Source organism: Pan troglodytes, chromosome 2 (assembly GCF_028858775.2).
Source record: "Pan troglodytes isolate AG18354 chromosome 2, NHGRI_mPanTro3-v2.0_pri, whole genome shotgun sequence".
Lineage (NCBI taxonomy): Eukaryota > Metazoa > Chordata > Mammalia > Primates > Hominidae > Pan > Pan troglodytes.
Genome location: NC_086015.1, coordinates 90,070,181 through 90,096,277, shown reverse-complemented (window position 1 = coordinate 90,096,277; position 26,097 = coordinate 90,070,181). Strand labels below are relative to the sequence as shown.

The window sequence follows — 26,097 nt, the reverse complement described above, 5'->3', positions numbered from 1 at the left end:
TTGCATGTTTCTTAATTGTCTGTCTCCTCCACTACACTGTATTCCCTAAAAAAGCAGACACTATGAACTTCCTGCTCCCTAATTTTAATGCCTGGTACAAAGGGACTCTCAATAAATATTTATCAAATAAATGAATTAGATGCTTCATCAGTCCTTCATTATATATTTAATATTTAAAACAAACTAAAGATTTCATTTTAAATCTAGAGGACATCAAAGAAGACAAATTGTAACAATGAACAAAATATAATGAATACATATTAAAGGTGGACTGAGCACATTTATTAGACTGTATGTGATATTTTAATTGTTTAAATGGAGCTGATTTGAAGTTATCTTAAAATTACCTATACAGATTCATTAAAAAATATATTAAGACTAATAGCTAATTTTAAGAATAAGAATAGCTAATATATAAATAGTTATTTATATCCTATATAATATACATGTATCTTAAGCAACAGTCTCATATTTTCATTACAGTTATGGATTCACTTTTTCATCTAATAATGGATGAAGGCTTAGACATTTGTGTGCATTTTTAGTTGTTTGCTTGGATTACGTAACATGAATTTCCTTTTTTCTCTGGAATGTTTAATCAAAATCTATTATCCAGTAAGAAGCTGAAATTAGTTAATGCAGTCCAATTCAACTTTAAAAAATACAGCTTCTTACTTAATTTCAGTTTATTTTGGAAACATGAAATACTTCAACATTATGTGAATCATTTTTACAATTCTTACTTTCAGAGCAAAGTCATGAAAATAAAATCATTAAACTTTCAAAAATCATATTGCATCTTCCAAATATATAAACCTAATTTCCATAAAAATCATATTATATTATCAGGAGAAAGAAAAAAACTCAAACTATACACAACATAGCTACAAGAGTGAGAAAATATGGTACCTAGACAGGAAATGGTTGTTAAGAGAAGGCATAAAACTATTTTTGAAACAGAATTATGAGTGTTTACTTTATTAAAAAGTTGACATAGGTTATCTTTGGTGTTTATGACTTGCAAACTAAAGTATTTAATATTTAACATGTTTAAATACAAGCAGCAGCAGTTTGGTAATCAAAAGGAATAATTTGAATCATCTCAGAAAAATAAATTTATTGTAATTAGGATATTTTAGAATACGATTAAAACATTTGAAAGAAAATGTATTCACCTTTCTTGTCGTCAAAGTACAGAGTCTGTTGAGCTGGATTTGACCACTGGAGGGAGGTGTTATCATTTTGATCAACCCTGCAGGTCAAAATTGCAGTTCCGCCTTCAACAACGGTTACATTCTGTGTTAGTGGAAACTGCCCTTGGCTGCCTAAAAGGGTATTAAAGAAAATGTTGATTAAATGAAAGTCATAAAATGATTAACTGCCCAAGATCTACACTGGCCTTAACTTCTCATGCAAAATAAAATTTAAAACAACCAAACAACAACAAAACTATGTATTACAAAAGACAGAAAAATAATTGAAAATCCTCAGAGAACAACAGCATTGACATATAATTAAGACTCCTTTGTACTCCCTACATGTTCTAGGAAACTTTTTTTGTCCTAGGCATACATAAAGATTTATATTCAAATAGTAATATTATAATTATTACTTTCCCTAGGCTTTGCATTAGTTAATATGGTACTAAACTTGGTCATTGTTGAAGATAAAGCACTGAAATAATTTTGGATGAGTTGAACTCTCTAAAGCAGTAGAGGAAACATAAAATATTTCCCTGGTAGCTTTTATAATCCTGAATAAAGTTTTTGAAATATGGATACTCAAACTTTAGATTCAATTTCTGATAAAGGAAATAAAAAAAGAATCCCACTTAACTAGGTGTTCTTGTAGATTTAGCTCTTTTTAGAAATACAAAATATATTGTGTAAAACAGTGGGAGTACTCTTTAAAAAGTGTAGAATATCCATTCAAACTTTAAATTATTAATCCTAGGTGATACAGGTTAATACTCTTCTTTGTTCCTTTCTGTAGTTTCTCGATTTTCTCCAAGTAATACATATTTCTTTTATAATCAGAAAAATACATATTTTTAAATGACCCTTGTTAATTTGGATATCATCAGTATGTAATCAAGGTTTTGCTCTTCCTAAGCATTTTACTAATTTGTTAAAGTAATTCATGTAATAAATTTACTTAATAAGTGCACTTCTAATAGTTTAATCAAAATTTATGCACACGGATACATAATACATAAATTTCTCTTCAGCAAGATGATCTGAAGATAAACTCTGCTAAGTCTGATAACCATGATTAACATGGGTAAGAATGACTTTCTAGAACCAGGTTAAAATATTATTAGGTAAGCAAGGGAGTTCATTAAGTCAAGGATAATTTACATACGCAAGAACACTATAATGACTTAATCACATCCATGAAATATATTTCCTTTTTCTTCTTTAGTTTTGTAATGATTCAATAATTACTACAAGCACCACTTGAGGTTATGCTGGAACTATTGGCATAAGAATCTTATTACCAGGGATTCCCCGGCCAGATGGCCAAATAGGAACAGCTCCAGTCTGCAGCTCCCAGTGAGACCAAGGCAGAAGGTGGGTGATTTCTGCATTTCCAACTGAGGTACCCAGTTCATCTCAATGGGACTGGTTAGACAGTGGGTGCAGCCCATGGAGGGCGAGCAGAAGTAGGGTGGGGTGTCACTTCACCCAGGAAGTGCAAGGGGTCAGGGAACTCCCTCCCCTAAATAAGAGAAGCCATGAGGTCCTGTGCTGTAAGGGATGGTGCTATCTGGCCCAGATACTATGCTTTTCCCATGGTCTTTGCAACCCACAGACCAGGAGATTACCTCGGGTGCCTATACCACAAGGGCCCTAAGTCTCAAGCACAAAACTGGGCGGCCATTTGGGCAGACACTGAGCTAGCTGCAGGAGTTTTTGTTTGTTTGTTTGTTTGTTTTTTGGTACCCCAGTAGTGGCTGGAACTCCAGCAAGACAGAACTGTTCACTCCAATGGAAAGACGTCTGAAGCCAGGGAGCCAAGAGGTCTTCCTCAGTGGATCCCACCCCCATGGAGCCCAGCAAGCTAAAATCCACTGGCTTGAAATTCTTGCTGCCAGCAGAGCAGTCTGAAGTCAACCTGGGATACTCGAGCTTCGTAGAGGGAGGGGTGTCTGCTATTACTGAGGCTTGAGTAGGCAGTTTGCCCCTCACAATGTAAACAAAGCCTCCAGGAAGTTCAGACTAGGTGGAGCCCACTGCAGCGACAAAAATCCTCTGTTTCCAGACTGCCTCTCTAGATTCCTCCTCTCTGAGCAGGGCATCCCTAAAAGAAAGGCAGCAGCCATAGTCAGGGGCTTATAGATAAAACTTCCATCTTCCTGGGACAGAGCCCTTGGGGAAAGGGACGGCTGTGGGTGCAGCTTCAACAGACTTAAATGTTCCTGCCTGCTAGCTCTGAAGACAGCAGCTGATCTTCCAGCACAATGCTCGAACTCTGCTAAGGGACAGATTGCCTCCTCGAGTGGGTCCCTGATACCCATGCCTCCTGAGGTGGAGACACCTCCCAGCAGTGGTTGACAGACACCTCATACAGGAGAGCTCCAGCTGGCATCTGGCAGGTGCCCCTCTGGGACGAAGCTTCTAAAGGAAGGAGCAGGCAGCAATCTTTGCTGTTATGCAGCCTCCGCTGGTAATACCCAGGCAAACAGGGTCTGGAGTGAACTACCAGCAAAATCCAGCAGCACATTAAAAACCTTATCGACCATGATCAAGTCATTTCATCCTTGGGATGCAAGTCTGGTTCAACATACTCAAATCAATAAATGTAATCCGTCACATAAACAGAACCAATGACAAAAACCACATGATTATCTCAATAGATAAAGAAAAGGCCTTTGACGAAATTCAACACCCCTTCATGCTAAAAACACTCAATAAACTAGGTATTGATGGAACGTATTTCAAAATAATAAGAGCTACTTATGGCAAACCCACAGCCAATATCATAATGAATGGGCAAGCATTCCCTTTGAAAACTGGCACAAGACAAGGATGCCCTCTCTCACCACTCCTATTCAACATAGTATTGGAAATTCTAGCCAGAACAATCAGGCAAGAGAAAGAAATAAAGGGTATTCAAATAGGAAGAGAGGAAGTCAAATTATCTCTGTTTGCAGATGACATGATTGTATATTTAGAACACCCCATCGTCTAAGCCCAAAAACTCCTTAAGCTGATAAGCAACTTCAACAAAGTCTCAGGATACAAAATCAATGTGCAAAAATCACAGGCATTCCTACACACAATAATAGACAAACAGAGAGCCAAATAATGAGCAAACTCCCATTCACAATTGCTACAAAGAGAATAAAACACCTAGAAATACAACTTACAAGTGATGTGAAGGACCTCTTCAAAGAGAACTACAAACCACTGCTCAAAAAAATAAGAGGGGACACAAACAAATGGAAAAACATTCTATGCTCATGGATAGGAAGAATCAATACTGTGAAAATGGCCATAATGCCCAAAGTAATTTATAGATTCAATGCCATCCCCATCAAGCTACCATTGACTTGCTTCACAGAATTAGAAAAAAAACTACTTTAAATTTCATATGGAACCAAAAAAGAGCCCATATGGCCAAGACAATCCTAAGCAAAAAGAACAAAGCTGGAGGCATCACACTAACTGACTTAAAACTATATTACAAGGCTGCAGTAACCAAAACAGCATGGTACTGGCACCAAAACAGAAATATAGAGCAATGGAAAAGAACAGAGTCCTCAGAAATAATGCCACACATCTACAACCATCTGATCTTTGACAAACGTGACAAAAAGAAGCAATGGGGAAAGGATTCCCTATTTAATAAATGGTGTTGGGAAAATTGGCTAGCCATATGCAGAAAACTGAAACTGGACCCCTTCCTTACACCTTATACAAAAATTAACTCAAGATGGATTAAAGATTTAAACATTAAGACCTGAAACCATAAAAACCCTAGATGAAAACCTAGACGATATCATTCAGGACATAGGCATGGGCAAAGACTTCATGACTAAAACACCAAAGCAATTGCAACAAAAGCCAAAATTAACAAATGAGATCTACTTAAACTAAAGAACTTCTACACAGCGAAAGAAACTATCATCAGAGTGAATAGGCAACCTAAGGAATGGGAGAAAATTTTTGCAATCTATCCATCTGACAAAGGTCTAATATCCTGAATCTACCAGGAACTTAAACAAATTTACAAAACAAACAAACAAACAAACGACCCCATCAAAAAGTGGGCAAAGGATATGAACAGACACTTCTCAAAAGAAGACATTTATGCATCCAATAAACATATGAAAAAAAAGTTCATCATCACTGGTCATTAGAGAAATGCAAATCAAAACCACAATGAGATACCATCTCACGCCTGTTAGAATGGCACTCATTAAAAAGTCAGGAAACAACAGATGCTGGAAAGGATGTGGAGATACAGGCACGCTTTTACACTGTTAGTGGGAGTAGAAATTAGCTCAACCATTGTGGAAGGCAGTGTGGTAATTCCTCAAGGATCTAGAACTAGAAATACCATTTGACCCAGCAATCCCACTACTGGGTATATACCCAAAGGATTATAAATCATTTTGCTATAAAGACACATGCACACACATGTTTATTGCAGCTGTATTCACAATAGCAAAGACTTGGAACCAACCCAAATGCCCATCAATGTTAGACTGGATAAAGAAAATGTGGCACATATACACCATGGAATACTATGCAGCCATAAAAAAGGATGAGTTCATGTCCTTTGCAGGGATATGGATGAATCTGGAAACCATCATTCTCAGCAAACTAACACAGAAACACAAAACCAAACACCGCATGTTCTCACTCATAAGTGGGAGTTGAACAATGGAACATATATATGGATACAAGGAGAGGAACATCACACACCAGGGCCTGTTGGGGTAGGGGGGTAAGGGGAGGGATAGCATTTGGAGAAATACTTAATGTAGATGATGGGTTGATAGGTGCAGCAAACCACCATGGCACATGTATACCTATGTAACAAACCTGCACGTTCTGCACGTGTATGCCAGAACTTGAAGTTAAAAAAAAAAATTATAAAGTTCTAAAACTCAGATGGTTTCTATCCAAAAAATAACAAGTTTCCACCTAACTTTATAGAAGAGAATGTTTATTGCTATGTAACAAAAAGATTTTCCTAAAACTGGGCACTTCTGCTTTGGACAGGTAATTTTCTTCTTTTTTTTCTTTTTCTTTTTTTTTTTTAAATGGATTCTTGCTCTCTTGCCAGGCTGGAGTGCAGTGGCGTAAGCTCGGCTCACTGCAACCTCCGCCTCCCGAGTTCAAGTGATTCTCCTGCTCAGCCTCCCAAGTAGCTGGAACTGCAGGTGCGTGTCACCACACCCAGTTAATTTTTGCATTTTTAGTAGAGACGGGGTTTCACCATGTTGGCCAGGATGGTCTTGATCTCTTGACCTCGTGATAAGCCCATCTCGGCCTCTTAAAGTGCTGGGATTACAGGCATGAGCCACCACAACTGGCCAGAGAGGTAATTTTCTTATTGTGCAAATACAGGCTATTTGTGGCTCAATAAATAAAATGCTTGATAAGTGCTGTTCCCCCACTGGAAAAAAAAAAAATCTTATTACCCAGAAGCGTGTTGATTGGCACCATAAGAGCCAGAAGATTCTGAAGGGGAAAATTTCTTTCCACACCTAAATGACACAAGCATAGAGGTTCGTGATCACCTTACAAAATTAAGCCTATCAAGTAAAAAATCTGATATCAGAGGCTTTGTCTCCTCAATGCCAACCTCTCAGAGTTGCCATCGCCCTGTAATTTTTAGGGTGGAATTTTTAAATTGAGGTTAGAAAATGTCTGGAATAAATTCCTGGATAGTTGACTTGAAAGTCAACAGGAGCCAGAGTGGGATGTGTTTTGCCTTCAGCTCAGAGGTGACCTCTAGCAAGGTGACATGGAGAACTATCAATCTTGTGAAGTGAGGTGAGGCGAAAAACCACATCAGAGAAAACATGATGTAAGACAGAAAGAAGAAATAATTACCAGAGATTAGGAGCTCAGAAATATGAAGCTCCAAATGGTTTCAAAACACTTTTCTTGGGTCCCTGATATTGATATAATGCATAAATTGAGCAATCAGGGAGTTATTCTTTAAGCAATAAAAAGCACACAATTGCTAATAAAAATAAACATGGTTCAGCCCAGATGACATTTTGATGATCAACCAGTACATAAATAAGACTGTTTGCTTCTTTAAAGAAGTGGAAAAAGAGCAGTGATGCTTGCGAAAATCTCATCCACTACATTTACAAAACAATTTTCAAAACATTCCCATAAGAAAATATCATCCTTCTCATTTCACAGATGGGCAAACTGACACTGGGAGGTGAAGTGATTTTTCCATGGTGAAACAAAGTCAATGAACCATTTGGAGTTTGTTCTGAAAGTTCAACATTTCCATTCTTATCTATTCACAAAGGCTTTATCCCTGTTTGTTTAAATGTAAATTAGACAACAATGAAAACAAATGAGTCACCATTTGAAACTTTAAATTGGAAATTTAAGATGTCAATACTAACTGTTCTTAAATATCTTATCCTCTTGATAACATATTTTTGATAACTAACTGTCCCTAAATATCTTATCTTATTGATACCTTACTTTTATAATTTATTTTTTCTTACTGGACCATAGAAGAAAGAAACTAATGTTTGTTAGAGTCCTCTACATGCCAGATATTTAATATACACTAGTTTACCTATACCTTGTTCTTCCAGGTTGGAGATTAGAACAGCTTCCCTCCATCTTCTGCCCACATGTATTCTGACTTTGAAGTATGATTTTAGTTCCCTAGGACCCGCAGCCTAAAATCCCTGCAGTCAAATAACTTAGTTTTTCCCAATACAGAGCAAGCTTCTGTGGAGAATCTCCTAATCCTAAATGCCCTTGGGATATGTGGTTTCCAAAATCAATTCAAAAGCTTTGTTGTAGATAGTCAAAAGTCTCAAAGCTATGAATTGCCTTTTACTTCTGATTTTAACCTGAAGAGAGCATGAGTTAGCTGCTACTTTTATCTTTTAACTCTTCATGGTTCAAGGTCTCCATTCAATCTTAGAGTCTTTCCAAAGTTACTAATTTTTCAAATTAGCAAAATTAGTATGCTACCAGGTAACCATAATTAATAATAATATGTTGTGTATTTCAGAATTATCAAAATAATAGATTTTTAATGTTCTTACCACAAAAATAATGGTTAAGTTGGTGAGGTGATGAATATGCTAATTAGCTTGATGGAATATTTGTAATGTTTGCATAGATCAAAAAATCACATTGTACCCCAAAAACATGCAAAATTATTATTTGTCAATTAAAATATATTTTTTAAAATTTAAAAATCTTGGCCTTAATTCAATAATTACATAGATGACCTACTATATAGAGAACCTACTATGTGCCTTGCTTTGTATGAATCAACATCTGAAGGATGGGTAAAGAAAGAGAAGCTTACTAAGGAGTCCGCAAAGTAATTAGATACTTTAGGAGAGAGTGTAATGACCAGGAAGAAAACAGCCCAGATGGTACAGTATGGATCTTGTTTACCATCTACAAGGATTTTTAATATACATTGGTCATATTATCGAGAGCTTATTTTAAAATAACACTGGGTCTGGCTAAGCTCACCACCATCCTAGATTTCAGAGGAGTCATTCTTATCAAACAAGCATATGACAGGATTTAAAAGAAACAAAACTTTCAGTTGGGAATCTTAGAAGCTGGCTACTTTTCCAAGCAAGTTACATTTATTATTTTCTTCCTCTCCTTCTAGTGTTTACTTCCTATTATCATTTGTGTAAATATCTCTCTCCCTTACTTGATTCTAATCCAATTAAGGTTATAGTAACAGAGACATCTTACTTATCTTTTAATCAGCTACACTGTTTACCATATTGCATAGTAAATAGAAGCTCTCAAAAGGTGTTCATCATCTAAAGTAAATGCACCATCTTAAAACAATGGCTGGCATTTGCAGGGGCCCTTTTGACAGTAGAATGACCAAGGTAACTTAAGTCTCATGCATTTGTTCATGGTCAAGATGGAAGGCCAAAAAGAAAGACTAATTCTTCACTGAGAAAATATATGGAAAATTTAAATCATAAAAACCTTAAAGATATATTAGTATCACATCTTAAGACTTTTTAAAATTATAAGTAAAATACATAAGGATTATATGTATGAAGATAAAACAGATGGTGATCCAGAACAGATATATCTGACTATTAAAACCCTAAAATAAGACCTGAAATGACAGGACTATGCCATATTTATGCACCTTAAAGGGAAAAATAGGCATATAATTAACATTTTTTGAATATTAAGTATAAGCCCTACCTAAGCCTTTTTAGGTAGATGCAGTTCTGTGATTTTGAAAGTATTTTACCTTTTCTTCCTTGTCCAATAAATCTTGCATCAACATCCATTTTAATAGAGACTTTTCAGTGGCCAGGAAAATAAGGTAAATTCAATTCTGACTAAACAACTGTGATAAAAGCAAAACACAGTTTATAGTCAAACATGTCAAAGATGCATTTAGACCTTTTACATCTATTTTTAATAAGTGAATGAACATTTGAAATCCAAGTAAAAGCTTAATGTGCTGGAGTTGGCTCACACCAGCTCCAGAGCATCAAGTAGGTGAAACTCGTCTCAATTCATGCTCAGTGACATAGGTTGGCAGCTTGAAACTGACCACAGAGGGTGTATTTTAACTAGGGAAGTTGGCAAACACCACAACTCAATGATTTTCTCCATAGAGCATGTTGGTAAACATTTACAGCACACCTCTGAAACCCATCCTTGATATCTCTTTTTGGTGCTTCTGTGCGTATTTTTAGCTTTTTCCCCATTCGTACCCACAATTCTTCCAATAAAAATCCTTCAAATAGGCTCCCTTTTTTCCTCTACTCTGTGAACAGTGATCTTGAATTGCTAGTTTTTCTTTGGCTGCCAAGTTTAGTTCTCTCTAACTAACACCAGTGGTTGAAAACCATCTAAGTTAGTTTCAGGAGTTATGCAGAAATAATGTTCTTAATTTATTGCCATGAAATACATTTTAATGAAGAGCAATGATTCAATATCCTGAAAAAATAACTCTCCTGGTCCTGTCTTTAAATAGCAGACTGAGCAGTTGCCATTATTCCTTCAATGTTGCCATCTGTCATATACTTAGAGAAAGAATGGTCAAACCTTTTTTTGAATACATTAGAATTATCAAGTTCAGAATCAAGTGAACTGAGTCTTGACTCCTGTTGACCTCAGTTAGTTAAGAGCTGTCCCTCCCTCAAATGTTCCATGGTGCCTTCACTGTCTAACCACCAAGAATCCAGCACACTATCACATAGGACATAAAGAAGAAAATTCTAAAATTATGGCCACTCTTACCTCTGTGATAGGCTATGATGTAACCTTAGAGCATAAAAGCAATAAGCGAAGTAGTAAAGAGAGATCTTTGAAATAAGTATTGTTGAAAGAGACTAGGATGATGCATGTTTTAACACTGATCCCAAAGCATCACTCTGCTTTCGAAAATAACATCATTCAAACCTTGCTATCTCTTGGTTGGATGATGAGTGGTGGCAATGGTTTTCTCCATCTCTCTTCCTGTGCTAAAGATTAAATGTGGCCATAGCAGTGGATCAGTGCACACTGCACATGAGTGCTTCCTCTCTAAGAGCAATAATCACCGGAGATATACCTAGACAGACAGGCAGAGGTTGAGGCTTTGCATGTTTGAGAGGAAGTGAGTTAGTTGGTAGTTTTGGAGGGTTAATGATCAAATTTTGTGAGCTATTTAAGAGGAACTTAAGTCCTCTAACTATTTTTTAGTTCCTAAAAATGAGCAAAACTTTTTCAAAGGAAGAACCAGATTTAAAACAGTGAAGAGGAACAAACAAAACACAAGATGTTAAGAGTATTTAAGACACAATTTTTCAATAATAAAGTGTAAAAGTCTCATGAGATAAACAATATCAAGTATTTTGACCCTTCATTTTGGCATATATTTGTCCTTAGTGAAAACTGTCAACTTAATCTACAAAATTAGTTAATTCAACAGAGACATAGACACCTGAATCAAATAGCATACATCATGTTTTGGTTGTTTTTAAAATTTTTTTTGTTCTCTCAAGAACCTCATTTAACAAAAATACTGTTCTTATATTAAGGTCCCCTTATAACTTGGTTGTGAAAACACAAATGCTAAATGGATCAGGAGATACAAAATAAGTTAACAATTCTTAAACATAACACTCAACTGGCCGGGCGCGGTGGCTTATGCCTGTAATCCCAGCACTTTGGGAGGCCGAGGTGGGCGGATCACAAGGTCAGGAGATAGAGACCATCCTGGCTAACATGGTGAAACCCTGTATCTACTAAAAAGTAGAAAAAATTAGCCGGGTGTGGTGGAGGGTGCCTGTAGTCCCAGCTACTCGGGAGGCTGAGGCAGGAGAATGGCGTGAACCCAGGAGGTGGAGCTTGCAGTGAGCCAAGTTCGTGCCACTGCACTCCAGCCTGGGTGACAAAGTGAGACTCTGTCTCAAAAACAAACAAACAAACAACAACAACAAAAACTCAACAAGGAATGATGAAAGAGGCAACACATGTTTAAATGAAGTACAATGCTAGCCTACTATTCTTTAAGTTTTTCCCCTCAACTATTTTCAGTTTTTTTTGTTTTCTCTCTCTCTGTCTCTCTCTCTTTCTTTTTTTTCTCTCTCTCTCTTTCTCTCTCTCTCTCTCTCTCTGCCTCCCCTTCTCTCTCTCTCCGTCATCTGTTCCATCAACTGGTAAGGGGTATTTATACAAAGAACCTGTGTCTTAGAAAGTTCAAGATCAATCTTGTTGCCTAAATTAGAGTCTAAAAATATATCTAAATGCACACATAGCATGCTATTACTTCCACTAAATTACTGAAGGCATTCTAAACAAATAACCTTCTAATGTGAAAGTTGTGGCTCAGTAGTTGTGTGGACTGAAGCACATATTGCATTCTAAAGCCTACTGGACTGAAAAGCACAAATGTCATTAAGGCCGGCTTATAATTCTCCAGAGAAGTGCAATGAATGCTCTATCATGTGAGATAGGAAATTAGAGGAAAAATTAAGACTGATAACTAAGTGCAAAATGTTTCCACTTTTGGAATGCCCCTCTGTTCTTTCAAATACTTAGAATTCTGTAGTCATTTTTAAAAATCATTTTATTACAGCTTTTAGGCTTGTCTGAAAGACTTTAAGTTGTCTGCTGTCCTAGGCAACCACATAATATTTTATTTTTCTTTGATTCTACCTCATCCATTTGAATTCAGCCTGCCTTTTAGAGTACAACACCTGGTATCCACCTTCTGTGCCACCACTCTGCCCAGCCACTGTGGAGCATGGCCATCAGTCTGGTGCCGCTTGCCAGTTTCCATAGAGACAGGAAGTACTTTGGAGACCTGTATTCCATTGCAACTGCCAGACCAAGGCAGGGAAGAAACAAAGCTGGCGGGCAGTGGGTCTTGCAAGGCCAGAAAAGGTTGGAAGGGCTTTCGCCTCCTGATATCAGAGTGTAACAGTGCCAGATTGGCAGCTTCAGCCCTTACAATCCTGTAGACCGAATCCTGGTGTTCACTATGGCCATTGTGAGCAGCCCATTCTGCTACCAACTCTGGGAGCAGAAACTCTTGGGTACCCAAAGCTTGGCCCTAGTTCTTTGTTGGCTTCTGATCCATGACAAAAGGCTCTTTCAGATTTACAGTGGCTCCCACAGCTCCTGACCCAGAGAATTATAATTCTCCTGTAGAAATTTTACCTCTCTTTTTTCCAGAATGTGATAATAGTTTTCTAGGCTGCTCATAGCAGACCAGGGAACTTATGGGATAACCCCTGGATTGTTTCCAGTTTACCTACACAGTACCTGTGAGTAGGTGACCCAGATAACACATAACATTATACCAAAACTAGCTACCATGTGCTGTGTCTATGACAGGACTTATATTTGAAATAAATTCTTGATTATCAGGATCAGAGCCAGCTGTGGAGAAATTTGTACTGTAGGTGAAACATAACATCATTGTCTTCCCCTCCATTTCAAAAATGTTTTGCATGATTATGATATCTCAGCTTTCTCTAATATTCCCAGCACAGTTATTATTTCTATATAAAATACATTTTTTCTAATTTCTCCCATTAGTTTTGTTTTACTCAGCCATATCACTAAAGTTTTTCTTAATTTGCAATATTCCAAACTTCAGAGAGCACTTAGAAAATCCTAGGAAACTTTATTTAAAGGATGCTTTATGTTCTTACCCAGTGGCTGCATTGCTTTAGCATGTCTTAAAACATTATCAGATTTTTAAAGTTCTCAACACTTTTTTGACTTGTATGTGTACAAAGTCAATTCTTTCTATTCTTAGCTTTTCTGCTTATTACCCTGCCAAAATGCAAAATGAACACAAACTTGTTTACACACCATGCAATTAGTCAAATAGAATAAATACGAATATATGGCTTCATAACAAAAATAGATTTTTGAAATGAAGACTTTAAAATATATTTTGTTTTTATTAATTTATCCATATTTAATTCACTCCATAAAATGTTCAGTGTTTTCTCAAAAATTCAAACCATAGTTTATTCAATGAACACATGATTTTTCAAGGAAAAAGTGAACTTGATGAGTTGTTCTCATTTATATTCACCAGGCTACTTTTGTTCCTCTACAAATATATCTTCAAATATTGTAATGTGAAAGAATCCAAAGCAAAGGAAAGAATTTCAAAATGAAAAGAAAATTGTATGTCTCTCAAGGCAATATAAAAGAATAAGAGGGTTTTAAAATGATTTCTGTGATTTTAAAACAGGCTTACATGGTAATTATTATGTATACATAAAGTTATTTTATCTTTCTAGAATATTATTTTCAGGTTGAATGAGTAAGATCTAGAACTGACTAGCTTTACTTGCTAACTGATGAACATTTGAGAGGCAGCCTTCCAGAGAAAACAAATTTATGACCACAATCACAGTCTGGTTCATAGTGAAGCTCAATCATGTTACTAAATTCTAAATTGAGATGTCAAACTGGAGGAAATATCCTGCAAAGGAACACACAGATGGTAGGACTCTTCTGGAGACAGGGTGAGGAATATAGTGCTGAGCATACAATAATCAATTTTCTGGAGGCAATTGTCTGGGTGGGACATAACTGTTTAAAATTGAAGTCCCTGGGAAAAACTTCAATCTGAGGCTCAAAAAAGGGAAATGATGTGTGTATATATTTATTTCATCCAGTAGGTCTTAGAAGGTTGATATAGTAAAGAAAGTCACTAATAATACTGAATTATAATATATTTTAAAAATTACATAAGTTCAATAAAAATTGAAATTCCTAATAACATTTCTAGAAGCAAATGAAATGACAAAAATCTATGAAAGGCAAGTATCATTAAAAACCTTATTTCAAATACAGAATTTTTTCAAATATGTGAATATATAAAATATGACTAGCCAAATACGATAAAGATTATAAGGAAAGTTATGAATTGAGAAGATACTAGGACTTCAGTCTGGTTTTCATGCTGGTTTTTCCTAATTCCACATGAAAAAAAAATTATTCAAACTCAAATCAATTGTTTCCTGACTTATTGTTGCTAGTGATTTGACTTACTGTATGTATATTTTCACGTTATTTTTATTTTGGATTGCACCTGTTATATGCATACTCTGGAATCATAAAATTATATTGATTATTATCTAAATTGCTTCTACATTAATATTCTTTTTCTGTATTCTTCTCTGTAAAAAATTAAATTAATTGCATTGGTGCACTAAATAAAGTTATTTATGTAAAATAGCTGTGTAGATGTTTGGATTCTAACTCGTTAAATTATGGAATGTAATAAGAAATTTCAAAATGGCATAGATATAAAATATGTGTAAGATAAAGTGATATCCAACATATGCATATGTCACTTAATAGTGTATAATTACAGTTTATATTATTGATATGAACTATAAATATAACAATGTTTTCTGAAATTGCTTTTACATTTGTAGTGGATTTTACTGATAAAATATACCTCAATGACATTAGTTTATTCAACAAATGTATGTTTTATACCAGAACAGGATTCCCATAGTATGTGTTGGGAAAACAACTGTGAACAGCTAGAAATGATTCTTGCCCACCAGAACTAACAGCCTAAGGAAAGTAAAACAAAAAAGCACACACAAATAAAGACTTAGTTAAATGGCGAGAAACAGTCAGCCATTTAAAAATAGCCTGAGGTCAAGAATGTTAGACACCAGGGCCAGTATTCCAAAAAGTAAATCAGCTAATGCAAAAGTCCTGAGCTAGAGGCAGGAAATAGGTTAGCTGTTGAAAGAACTGAAAAATATCAATAGGACTGGCACACAACAGACAACAATGGTATAGCCCAAGATGAGGTAGAAAAGAAGTTCAAGGCCAGATCATGCAGGACTTGTTAGGTTATAATAAGGAGCTTACACTTATTCTACACACAACGGCAAGACATTGAAAGAAGTGATATGACTCATTTACATTATCAGAAAATGCTGTTTTCTAATTTGCTGACCCTTGAACAAGATGGGTTTGAACTGCGCAGGATCATTTATACAGGGATATGTCTCAAACAAATACAGGCTGAACATATGGTACTTGCAGGATGAGAAACCCACATATATGGAAGGCCAAATTTTAATATAAGCAGGTTCCACAGAGCCAACTGTGGGACTTGAGTATGCCTGGATTTTGGTATAGTCAGGGTTCTGGAACCAATACCCCTTGTCCAACACCAAGGAATGACTTAATCATGATCCCTAAGTCAAGCATTTTTAACCTTGAAGATGAATCATTGTAAAAATTGTGTTTACAATCAAGTACCTCATTGAGAAAATATTAAAGAATCCATTAAATCCTGGGATAATTGATTTGTAGAGGTAACAATTTCGTGATTTTAATTTTTACACTGCAAAATACTTCCTATTAAATGGAGACCCATCTTTTACTAGCTTGAGTTTGTATAAAACAGGATTGTTATTTATATGCTCACATCCTCCTCACTCTTTGATGAAAAATGTGTCCTTTACTTCCACTCTAAAATGGCATTGGCTTGGTAAGTTCCTTGTTATTAATGATGCTGGTCATTTATTTTATTGCTTGCTTATAAACTGCAATAGTTTTTTGGGAGAAAAGAAAATATTTCTGGTAATCCACCTATGGGTGTAAATATTATATTTAAAACAGTTTTATTTTTCAAATATATATTTCTTTGAGTGACTAACAATACTATGCTTTCAAATGAACAAGTTCCCAGCAGACTACAAAAATGCAGTAACACAAAATTTAAGTTTTTCCCCTGTGAAATATAAACTTTATAAATACAACTTCTCCTTTGACTAATATCATAGAAATAATTTTCTTTTCCAAAACCAGAATTTTTATTGCCAAGGTAACCATTGATATATGAATGTGAGACATGTATAAAGCTCTTGATAGCAGAGGTATACATATACATAATATTTCATTCTCTGACAGACATAAGATACTGCCTTAGACATGGTGGGCACATATTTTTGAACACATAAACATTGTGTTCAAATGATAGTACCTTAATTATTTATGTGTTGATCAATATGTAGTAACATAGAAATAAACTTGGAATATTCCCTAACGAACAAACTATCTTTTTTAAAAACAATGTAAAATAACACAGTGGTTAAAAGGATGTATTTTCCACTGTTTGATCATTTTTGAATGCACAAAGATTTCATTAATGTTGATTTCACCCATCTTGTCCATGTTTACATGCTTTGATGTTCAAGCCCTTTGTAGTGCCACATTAGATCTAGGGGAACATTACCCTATGAGAGTTTAGTGGAAACTGTTGTGGGAACATATTAAAATGAAACTTGGTACTTTGTATAGATTTCTACAGATAAATTTGCTAAAGAAATTATACTTCTGATAAAGCAAACTGAGAATTAATATTTTTTTTGTATCCTTTTTTGGGATTACTACATTTTTAATCTGTTCATTAGAAAATTATAATGAAGTGTTTTTAATTTAAATTATTAAACTTCAATAAAAATTAAGGTGAAAGTTTAAAAATCTTTAATTATTTAAATTTATGAATGCAGATTCTGGAGAACAGTTGCAAAATGATACCTGGAAAAAATACATTAACAGCAAAGCCAATGGTCACTTCACTATCATATTGGGAGGAAAGGGCTAATAACGAATCATTGACCTTTCCTCTAGTATCCGGAACTCCTGAGCAGTTTCCTCTTGGTTGAATCATCTTTGCAATTCAAATAATTCATAGATTTGTACTGGATCCAAAATAAATGAGAACTGAGGAAGTTGCTATGTACTAGGCTAAGTGCCTGCAGGCTATTGTTGAGATTGTTTATTGCATAATAAATTATCAGTATTGATTAGATTTAGTTGTACAAGAAAATGGAAGCTGATGGAAGAATTTCGAATAGCCGTTGTCACTAGCAAGACAAAAATGCTTGAATAGACTCCAAAGATGGAAGCTTCCCTGAGCTGAGGTTGCTCATGCTAACTCAGTCTAATCTTTAGTACAAATGGCTATTATGCACATTCAGAAGCATTTCAAGGAGTCCCAGGGCCTCTGCTAGCTGTTGACATTCTGTTGTATCACCTGTCTTATATGACTTTCAGGTAAACTTGGTATTGGATAAAGCTTGGTGTGTTTCATGGATATTATTGTATCCATGAAACCTAGAATTGTGCTACTATGCTAGCAAAGTGGGCACCGCAACTACAATATTCAGATTAACACAAAATCAAATTTCTGCTTAGTATATCTGCTGAGGTTCAGGCTATTCTAATAATTCCGATAACAGATTAGTCTCAGTATTCATGCTTAAAATTGTAATTATTTGTCTTATTTCCTAAAGAAGTAGAAAAGCAAGTAAAAACTGAACCCAAAATTAGTGCATAAAAGAAATAATACAGATCGGAGCAGAAATAAATGAATCTGACACTAAAAAATATAAAAGATGAACAAAATGTAAAGTTGGATTTTTGAAAAGATAAAATTGACCAACCTTTAGCCAGATTGAGGAAAACAGAAAAAAGACCCAAGTAAATGAAATCAGAGATGAAAAATGATACATTACAACTAATACTACAGAAATTCAAAGAATCATTAGAGTTTATTATGTTAACTATATGCCAATAAATTGGAAAATGCAGAAGAAATGGACAGATTCCTAGACACCTACAACCTACCAAGATTGAATCATGAAGAAACACAAAATCTGAAAAGATTAATAAAAAGTAACAAGATAGAAGCCGCAATAAAAAGTCTCCTGTAGAAGAAAAACCCAGAGCCTGACGGCTTCACTATCAAATTCTACAAATATTTAAAGAACTAATGCCGATTCTATTTAAACTATTTCAAAAAATCAAGGAGGAGGGAATACTTCCAAACTCATCCTATGAGACCAGTATTACCCTGATACCAAAACCAGGCAGAAACACACACACAAAGGCGAAAACTACAGGCTAATATCTCTGATGAACATAGATGCAAAAATCCATATCGGATTAGAACTAAATAAGTTATGACATGAATTCTGTGTACACTTTGTGCAACAATAGATTTTCATTTCAATGTGCTAGTCTCATATGCTTTAACAGATATGAAACCAAACGTGTGTTATGATAGGTAGATAGACAATAGATAGATAGATAGATGATAGATAGATAGATAGATAGATAGATAGATAAATATATTTAGATCTCTTTCTCTCTTCTCAGCTACACTGTCATATTAATAATACCTGATTCTTATTACTCAAATTTAGATATAAACTGAGTGTTGTATTTCTAAAATCAGTCCGTTAAAAAAATTTCAACTACATTGCCATTACTAAAATTCCTCTCTCAAAGAAGTTATAATAAAAAATTAGCCTTATTGCTTCATAGCAATCCCTTGTTTATAATTTTAAAAATTGATCCATATTTTCTTCCAGTGACTTAGTTGTTACTAAAAACTTTAATAAATAAATCATCAGAAGCTACAGATTTTTCAAATTAAGGGCATTGAATAGAATTAGCCAAAGATACAGAGGACAACTGCAGGAAATTCCAAGTGTTCTGGTCATTGGGAGCAAGATGGGAATAAAGGTACACTTTTGAATACAACTATTACTTTCGAAACGACAAATTGTGTGTGCAGTGTGTGTGAGATAGCGTGCATGCACGCGTGCGTGTGAGAGAGAGAGAGAGATCAATAGTTATATTTAGTAACAATTTATTAAGCTCACATTTGAGGCTGTAATTTCAAGTCCCATTGTTAAAATCATTGACCAGCTAATCTTAAAGTGACCTACAAAGATGATTGTACTTTAAAAAAAAGTGGTGCATATTTTTCTGACAAATGTTTTCTCACCAAAGAGAAACAATAACCAACTTCTCAAGTTTGAGGGTCAAATATCTCTAAGCAAAGTTCTAAATGCTTAGAATCCATCATTAATCAAAACGACCTAATTAATGATAAGATAATCCAGTAAACTCTGCTATTTGTTACAGTTTGAATTTCATCAGTACCAAACTCATAATTTATAATACCATGATAGCTACTTAAAAATATATAATGCTTATGTAATGAGGAAATTTTGGCATGTAATGCACTTCTTTCGTTTTTTTCTTGAATTAGCTTGTGTAGCTCCAGGACACAGGAAATATGGACTCATATGGCAGGGTTGATAAGCGTCAACTCTCCCTACTGACTTGGGCCAGCAAGCTGCTGATGAATCCAGCAGATGTTTCTACTGTCTGGACCAATGGGAACCTTATGGACCCTTTTTCCTTCATCTCCTCCCAGGAGCAAATGTTATCACAGCAGAAACTTGGACATATGCCAAATAAGAAGCAGAAGTGTTGGTGAGAAGTAAGGCATACACTTATCTATAAATAGTGCTCATCAGTGGTTTGAGTTGACTGTTAAGCTATTTTAATGGCTTATTTTTGTGCATTTGCTACTTCATTTAACCAAATCTTATAAACTCTGCTGTTCTTACCTAAGAGTTTTATCTTAAGTATATGAATCTAATCTTTGGTTATGCTAGTTGTTTCAAGATAAAAACAAAAAAGTGTCTGAATATATGAAGTAAGAAAACTGGTTATTTCTTACTTCTCTTCTTACATGAATAGAAAAACTACCTAATCATCAACTGGCATATTACCAGAGTAAATTTACATTTTGTTTATGTAGTAATATTGGGCCCTGTTTTGATAAAAATTTCTAAGACAAAAATAACTTAAAACTTAAGTTCTGCACTGTTTACTGAATCTCATTTTTGTTGAGTTGAGCTTTAAATGTACTTTTGGAAGAATGCACTATGATTAAATTAAATGTAGCTGTTTCTTCTCTCTTCCTTAATCTTCCTACCCTCGATTACGTTGACATAGGGGAGTAGCTATCACTTTTGTAAGACTTGGTTTTATTACCTGTATCCAAATTCAGTATTCTAAAGTTCTGTATTGTTTCTAAGCAAGTTTTCTCCTCTAAGCAATACATTAATTTAAGGAGAGAAAGAAAGATTCGAAAGAAATGGAGTATATTTCTTTTTTCTTTTTTTTTTCTTTTTTTTTTTTGAGACTGAGTCTCATTCTGTCTCCCAGGCTGGAGTACAGTGGCACGATCTTGGCTCACTGCAACCTCCACCTCCTGGGTTCAAGCGATTCTCCTGCCTCAGCCTCCAAAGTAGCTGGGACTACAGGCTAATTTTTGTATTTTTAGTAGAGATGGGGTTTCACTGTGTTAGCCAGGATGGTCTCGATCTCCTGACCTCGTGATCCGCCCGCCTCAGCCTCCCAAAGTGCTGGGATTATAGGCATGTGCCATCTCGCTCGGCGAGAAACGGAGTGTATTTCTTAGCCTCTGAAACTATATATTTCCTTCATTCATTATAGCAGAGTAGATATATTTCCTGTTTACAAAAGAGTTAAAAAGTTACAGAAAAAATGAACACAGATCATATAATGTTTGTTAATTTCCATTTATTCTAACATTATTTATTGAACACCTACTATGAGTAAACCACATTAAATTCAAATGAAAAGAAATAGCAAAGTGCATAAGCACAAATAACATAGTATAATAATTGATAGAAGTTGTTTTAATAAAGTCAGCATTAAGAATGTTCTATTATATACTCAATCAACTCCAAAAGCTACACTAAGTGGCTGCTGGGCAAAAGCCGTGTTTTCATTTGTTTCCATGATTACTTTGGAAAGGGCATGTCGTTTTGAGCAAAGTAGCAAAGCATAAGTGGCTAAAAAATGTTGGCAGTATTTCAAAATGCTTCCTGTGCATACCATTTACAGTAGGTGTGTTTAGAAAAGACCCTCACTCACATAAATTTCCAATGCCAAACATTTTACAGTTTTTCTTTCTTGTATTCTAATTGTTAATTTTAAATTTCTTCAAGGATTCTGTGGGTATTACTTAGCTTTGTGAAAGAAAATAGAAAGTCTGGTCTCCAAAACACTGGCAAAACATGGCCATGAGACAGAGGCATTATAAAGATTTAATTTCCTACAGAAGTATTATTTGCAAGCTGTGCAAACAGTCTTTGGTTAAACAAAGAATCAAGATGATGGAGGTTTTACATCTCAGTTAAACAACCACAGATATAATTCCTGATTTAATTTTTATAATTAAAAATCCCTCAAAAATAGACTATTTTCTCATTTTCTACATTCTCTCTTAGAAAAAGGACTATGAAAGGCTTTCAGAAGACTTTAGGTAACAAATAAAATAAAGTATTTGAAATAGACTCTCCATTGTGTTCATGGCCTGGTGCATAACTTGCACCATGTAGACAATCAGAAATAGGGTGTTATGAAAGAGAAAGTAGAATATAGAACCTAAAGGAAGGAAAGAGAGCACCTAAATTCATATCAGATAATGACAAATATATGCTAAGTTCATAAAATAGTTCAGTATTAAAACAATTTCAAGTTTAAAAATAGCAGTAAGACTTAAAGGCCAATTACATGAAGGACAGAATGTAAAGGAAACCATTGAGCATGACCTTGGTTTTCCAGCTAGGTGATAGAATAGATGGGGATGCCATCTTAATTAGTTGCAAGTACCGACACAAAAGGAAAAGTTCATAGGTAGCAATTTAAACTGGGCTTCATTGGCCAGTTCTTGTGATCTTGGCTGTGCTTCTTAGTGCATCTACAGTTAGTTGCCAGCCATCTGCTTTTGGGGACTTGGCTTCTGGGGATAGGCTGGCTGTCAGCTGGGGTGACAGGTGGTGACTAGGCTTGATTTCATGGCTCCTGGGTCCCAAGAGCATGGTCCAAGGAACAAGCACTTTCCAATTCCCTCTTGCTTTATATTTGTTATTGTCTCATTGGCCAAAACAAGTCACAAGGTTAAGCCCAAAGTCTATATGGAAAGAGACTACCTGAGGGAACAGATACAGGGATACATGATCAAAATAGCAGCTATTGGAGGAGGAGACTGAAGTAGTTGATTATTAGAGGGAATCACATATCTAAAGGCAAGAAAAAAATTAAGATTATTTTCACAGCTCAAATGTTGCAGGAAAATAAGGTTTATAAAAGATCAGAAGCATATCCAGGAGGACTGATCAACATATGCCTGAGGGACTTTGCTAACTGAAAAAATGAAAAGAGAAAGCAGAAGGCACTGTTTTGGGAAGTGATCAAATGAAGATACTAAGCGTAACCAACAGTTTTCAAGAAATTTGTCCATAAGGGGATTTAAGAAAAGGTATTTAAGAGGGTTTAAATCTTTTTCTTGTTTTATTGTTTATGACATATAAGTTAGTATCAATGGTGTTGTATAAACTTCATTGTGACCCAGTAGACTTTTCTCTGTTCTACAGACAATTATTTCATGAATGTTTGCTTTGATTCAACAGAAAGATTGAGGACAAAAGTGGGAAGAACTAGCTCCAGTGTTTTCTCACTTCAGGAAAAGCATCTCAAAATAAGTACACTATTTTAAGGTCAGTAGTATCATTGCCTGTCCAGTAGGCACAGTCCTTTTTGAATGTACATGTCGGCCTACTAGTCACACCCTTATTTTTCTGATGGCAGCATTAACAAAGCAAATGAAAATAAAAATAAAAACTATTATGAGAGTTAAACAAGAGTACACTTTAACTCACATTTCAGATTTCACTTAAATAATTGTGGTCTTTATTCTGAAATTATTATTCATTACTTAACGGTTATGGAAGCTTAAGAAATATTTATTTTTCTATATCATATTGATCAACTCCAATTGGACCACTAGATGTTACTTAGTCCTTCGTATCTATATCTTCACCAGTTCAATCATTGTGAGCCTGCCTGTTGTACTACCTACCTAGCTCCTTTCGTTTTTAAAATAACTAAGTAGATAAAGGAACCTAATAAAAACATAAACAAATAAAAACTCAGTTTTTCATTGAATAATAATCTTAGCAAATATACAGTTCCCATCCTGATTTGTGATACATATATGATGGGAATATAGTATCTGTAAATGTTTAAAATATAGGTGATATGGCTTGGTTGTGTCCCCACCCAAATCTCATCTTGAATTGTACTTCCCATAATCCCCACGTATTGTGGGATGAACCTGGTGGGAGGTAGTTTAATCATGGGGTTGGTTACCCCCATGCTGCCCACATGATAGTGAGTTCTCACAAGATCTGATGGTTTTGTAAGGGGCATTCCTCTCTTCGCTCTGCACTTCTCCTTGTTGTTGCTATGTGAAGAAGGATGTGTTTTCTTCCCATTCTGGCATGATAGTAAGTTTCCTGAGGCCTCCCGACCATGCTGAACTGTGAGTCAATTAAACCTCTTTCCTTTATAAATGACACAGTCTCATGCATGTGTTTATTAGCAGCATGAGAACAGAATAATAAAATAAGAAATAATAAAAGATGCTCAGCGCAAAACTGCAGAGACTTTAGGCATGGTAAGATTGTTTTAAAGAGTAGCTTTACAAATATAAAGTTGTGTAAAAATAAACTTTATTTTATTGACTACTGACTGCAACAGTCATTGCATTGACTAAAAAAAAAATCATTAACTCAGGAGAATGCAAGTTCTCCTTTGACCAAAAATATGCCCCATAGAGACTCATGGCCCTAAAATACTTAGAATTATCCTTAAGTATTATACTGTAAAGTACTCTCTTGTATTTGGACAATGGCTTAAAGCAAAATTTAACCCCTAGATTTAACATTAATTAAATCTAATCAAGTCCTAAGTCTCCTTGTCTTAAAGGAAAGCATATGCTGTCACTTACATTTGGCAGGATGGATTTCTTTGTTTATTGCTGAAGTCCAATAGATCTTTGTGTGTTGCACAATGAAGATAAAGTGTATGAAGAGTGTATCTTTAAAATTTATGCAAAGATTTTTTGGTCAGAGGAGAAATAGAGAAGTAAAAGGAAACTAAAGCAGTGTTAGGAGAAAGGGAGAGTGAGGCTAAGTGAGAGGGTGACAAGTTAGCAAAGTAACAGGAGGAGGTGTGTGACCTCATATACATAAAAGATATGTTGATTATTGTGTTATTCCATTCTCACATTTCTATGAAGAAATACCCAAGACTGGGAGATTTATAAAGGAAAGAGGTTTAATTGACTCACAGTTCTGCATGGTTGAGAGGCCTCAGGAAACTTACAATCATGGTGGAAGGCAAAGGAGAAACCTTCTTCATAGAGCGGCAGGATGGAGTGAGTGCAAGCAGGGGAAATGCCAAATGTTTATAAATCTATCAGATCTTGTGCATTATCACGAGAACATCACAGGAGAAACTGCTCCCATGATGATTCAATTACCTCCATGTGGTCCTTCCCCTGACATGTGGGGATTATGGGGATTACAATTCAAGGTGAAATTTGGGTGGGGACACGGAGCCAAACCATGTAAGTTATATTCAGAATAATTTTTTAAAATGAGCATTTTTATTTAAAATTGTGTATATGTGTGTGTATATCCACATATACACATATGGATTCTTCTTTATCTTCCTGAGAAACAGGAAACACAATGGCATCATTTATAAATAATGCTTTTCAACAGGCGAATTTTTTGAACACCAAAATAATATAAACAGACTAATAATGTTGCTTTTATCTTTATTTCCCCTAAACATTTCCAAATGTTTTCCTCATGCTACCATTATTTAGGGCAGGAGCCAAATTAGGCTCACCCCATATGAATATCCTAGGTCGCCTCTCTTTGCCCTCACACAGAAGTCATAATGGATGATTCTACTGTTCACTGGTTGAGGTGTTGAAGACAATATAACACCTACGTATGCATATTTTGTATACCTATGCATATTAAAATGAGATAAGGGTAATATCTGTGAGTTCATCCACTTTGACATTAGAGTTTGCTTCAGGAAGATTGTTCATTATTTCTGATGGTACAGACCGGCTTTTATCACTGCTCTATACTGGAACGCATAAAAAGCTTTTCTATAAATTGGTTTGCCTACATGTTAGACAATTTGAGAGAAAGTACTTATTGAAGACTGAGTTTACATGCTTCTATTAAATAATGCTAGTGTGGAAGATCTCTTCATAAACCGAATTTTACTTTAAATCAGGTGTATTGAAATGAGAAAGAGTAAGAGGTAAAAAGAATAGTAGAGGAATATAGGAAAACATGAGAGCAAAAGAACCAACTATGAAAACCTGAGTTTAAAATATAGCAGGTCAGGTGCAGTGGCTCATGCTTTAATCCCAGCACTTTGGGAGCCCAAGGCGGGCTGATCACCTGAAGTTAGGAGTTGGAGACCAGCCTGGCAAATGAGTAGAAACCCCATCTCTACTAAAACAAAAAAATTAGCCAGGCATGGTGGCATGTGCCTGTAGTTCCAGCTACTCCAGAGGCTGAGGCAAGAGAATTGCTTGAACCCGGGAGGCGGAGGCTGCAGTGAGCTGAGGTCACACCACCACACTCCAGCCTGGGCAACAGAGTGAGATTCCACCTCAAAATAA

General features: G+C 35.4%; 1 protein-coding gene across 5 annotated transcripts in view; it reads right to left on the bottom strand.

Annotated features, from left to right (window-relative positions):
* The window catches only part of CADM2 (cell adhesion molecule 2), a 1,117,362-nt gene that overhangs the window by 273,073 nt on the left and 818,192 nt on the right, over positions 1–26,097 (bottom strand). For all 5 annotated transcript variants that reach the window (XM_016941511.4, XM_016941509.4, XM_063806909.1 and 2 more), the window contains one exon: positions 1,176–1,325. In XM_016941511.4, the coding sequence (XP_016797000.2) occupies positions 1,176–1,325 (150 nt within the window). The remainder of the gene's footprint in view (positions 1–1,175; positions 1,326–26,097) is intronic.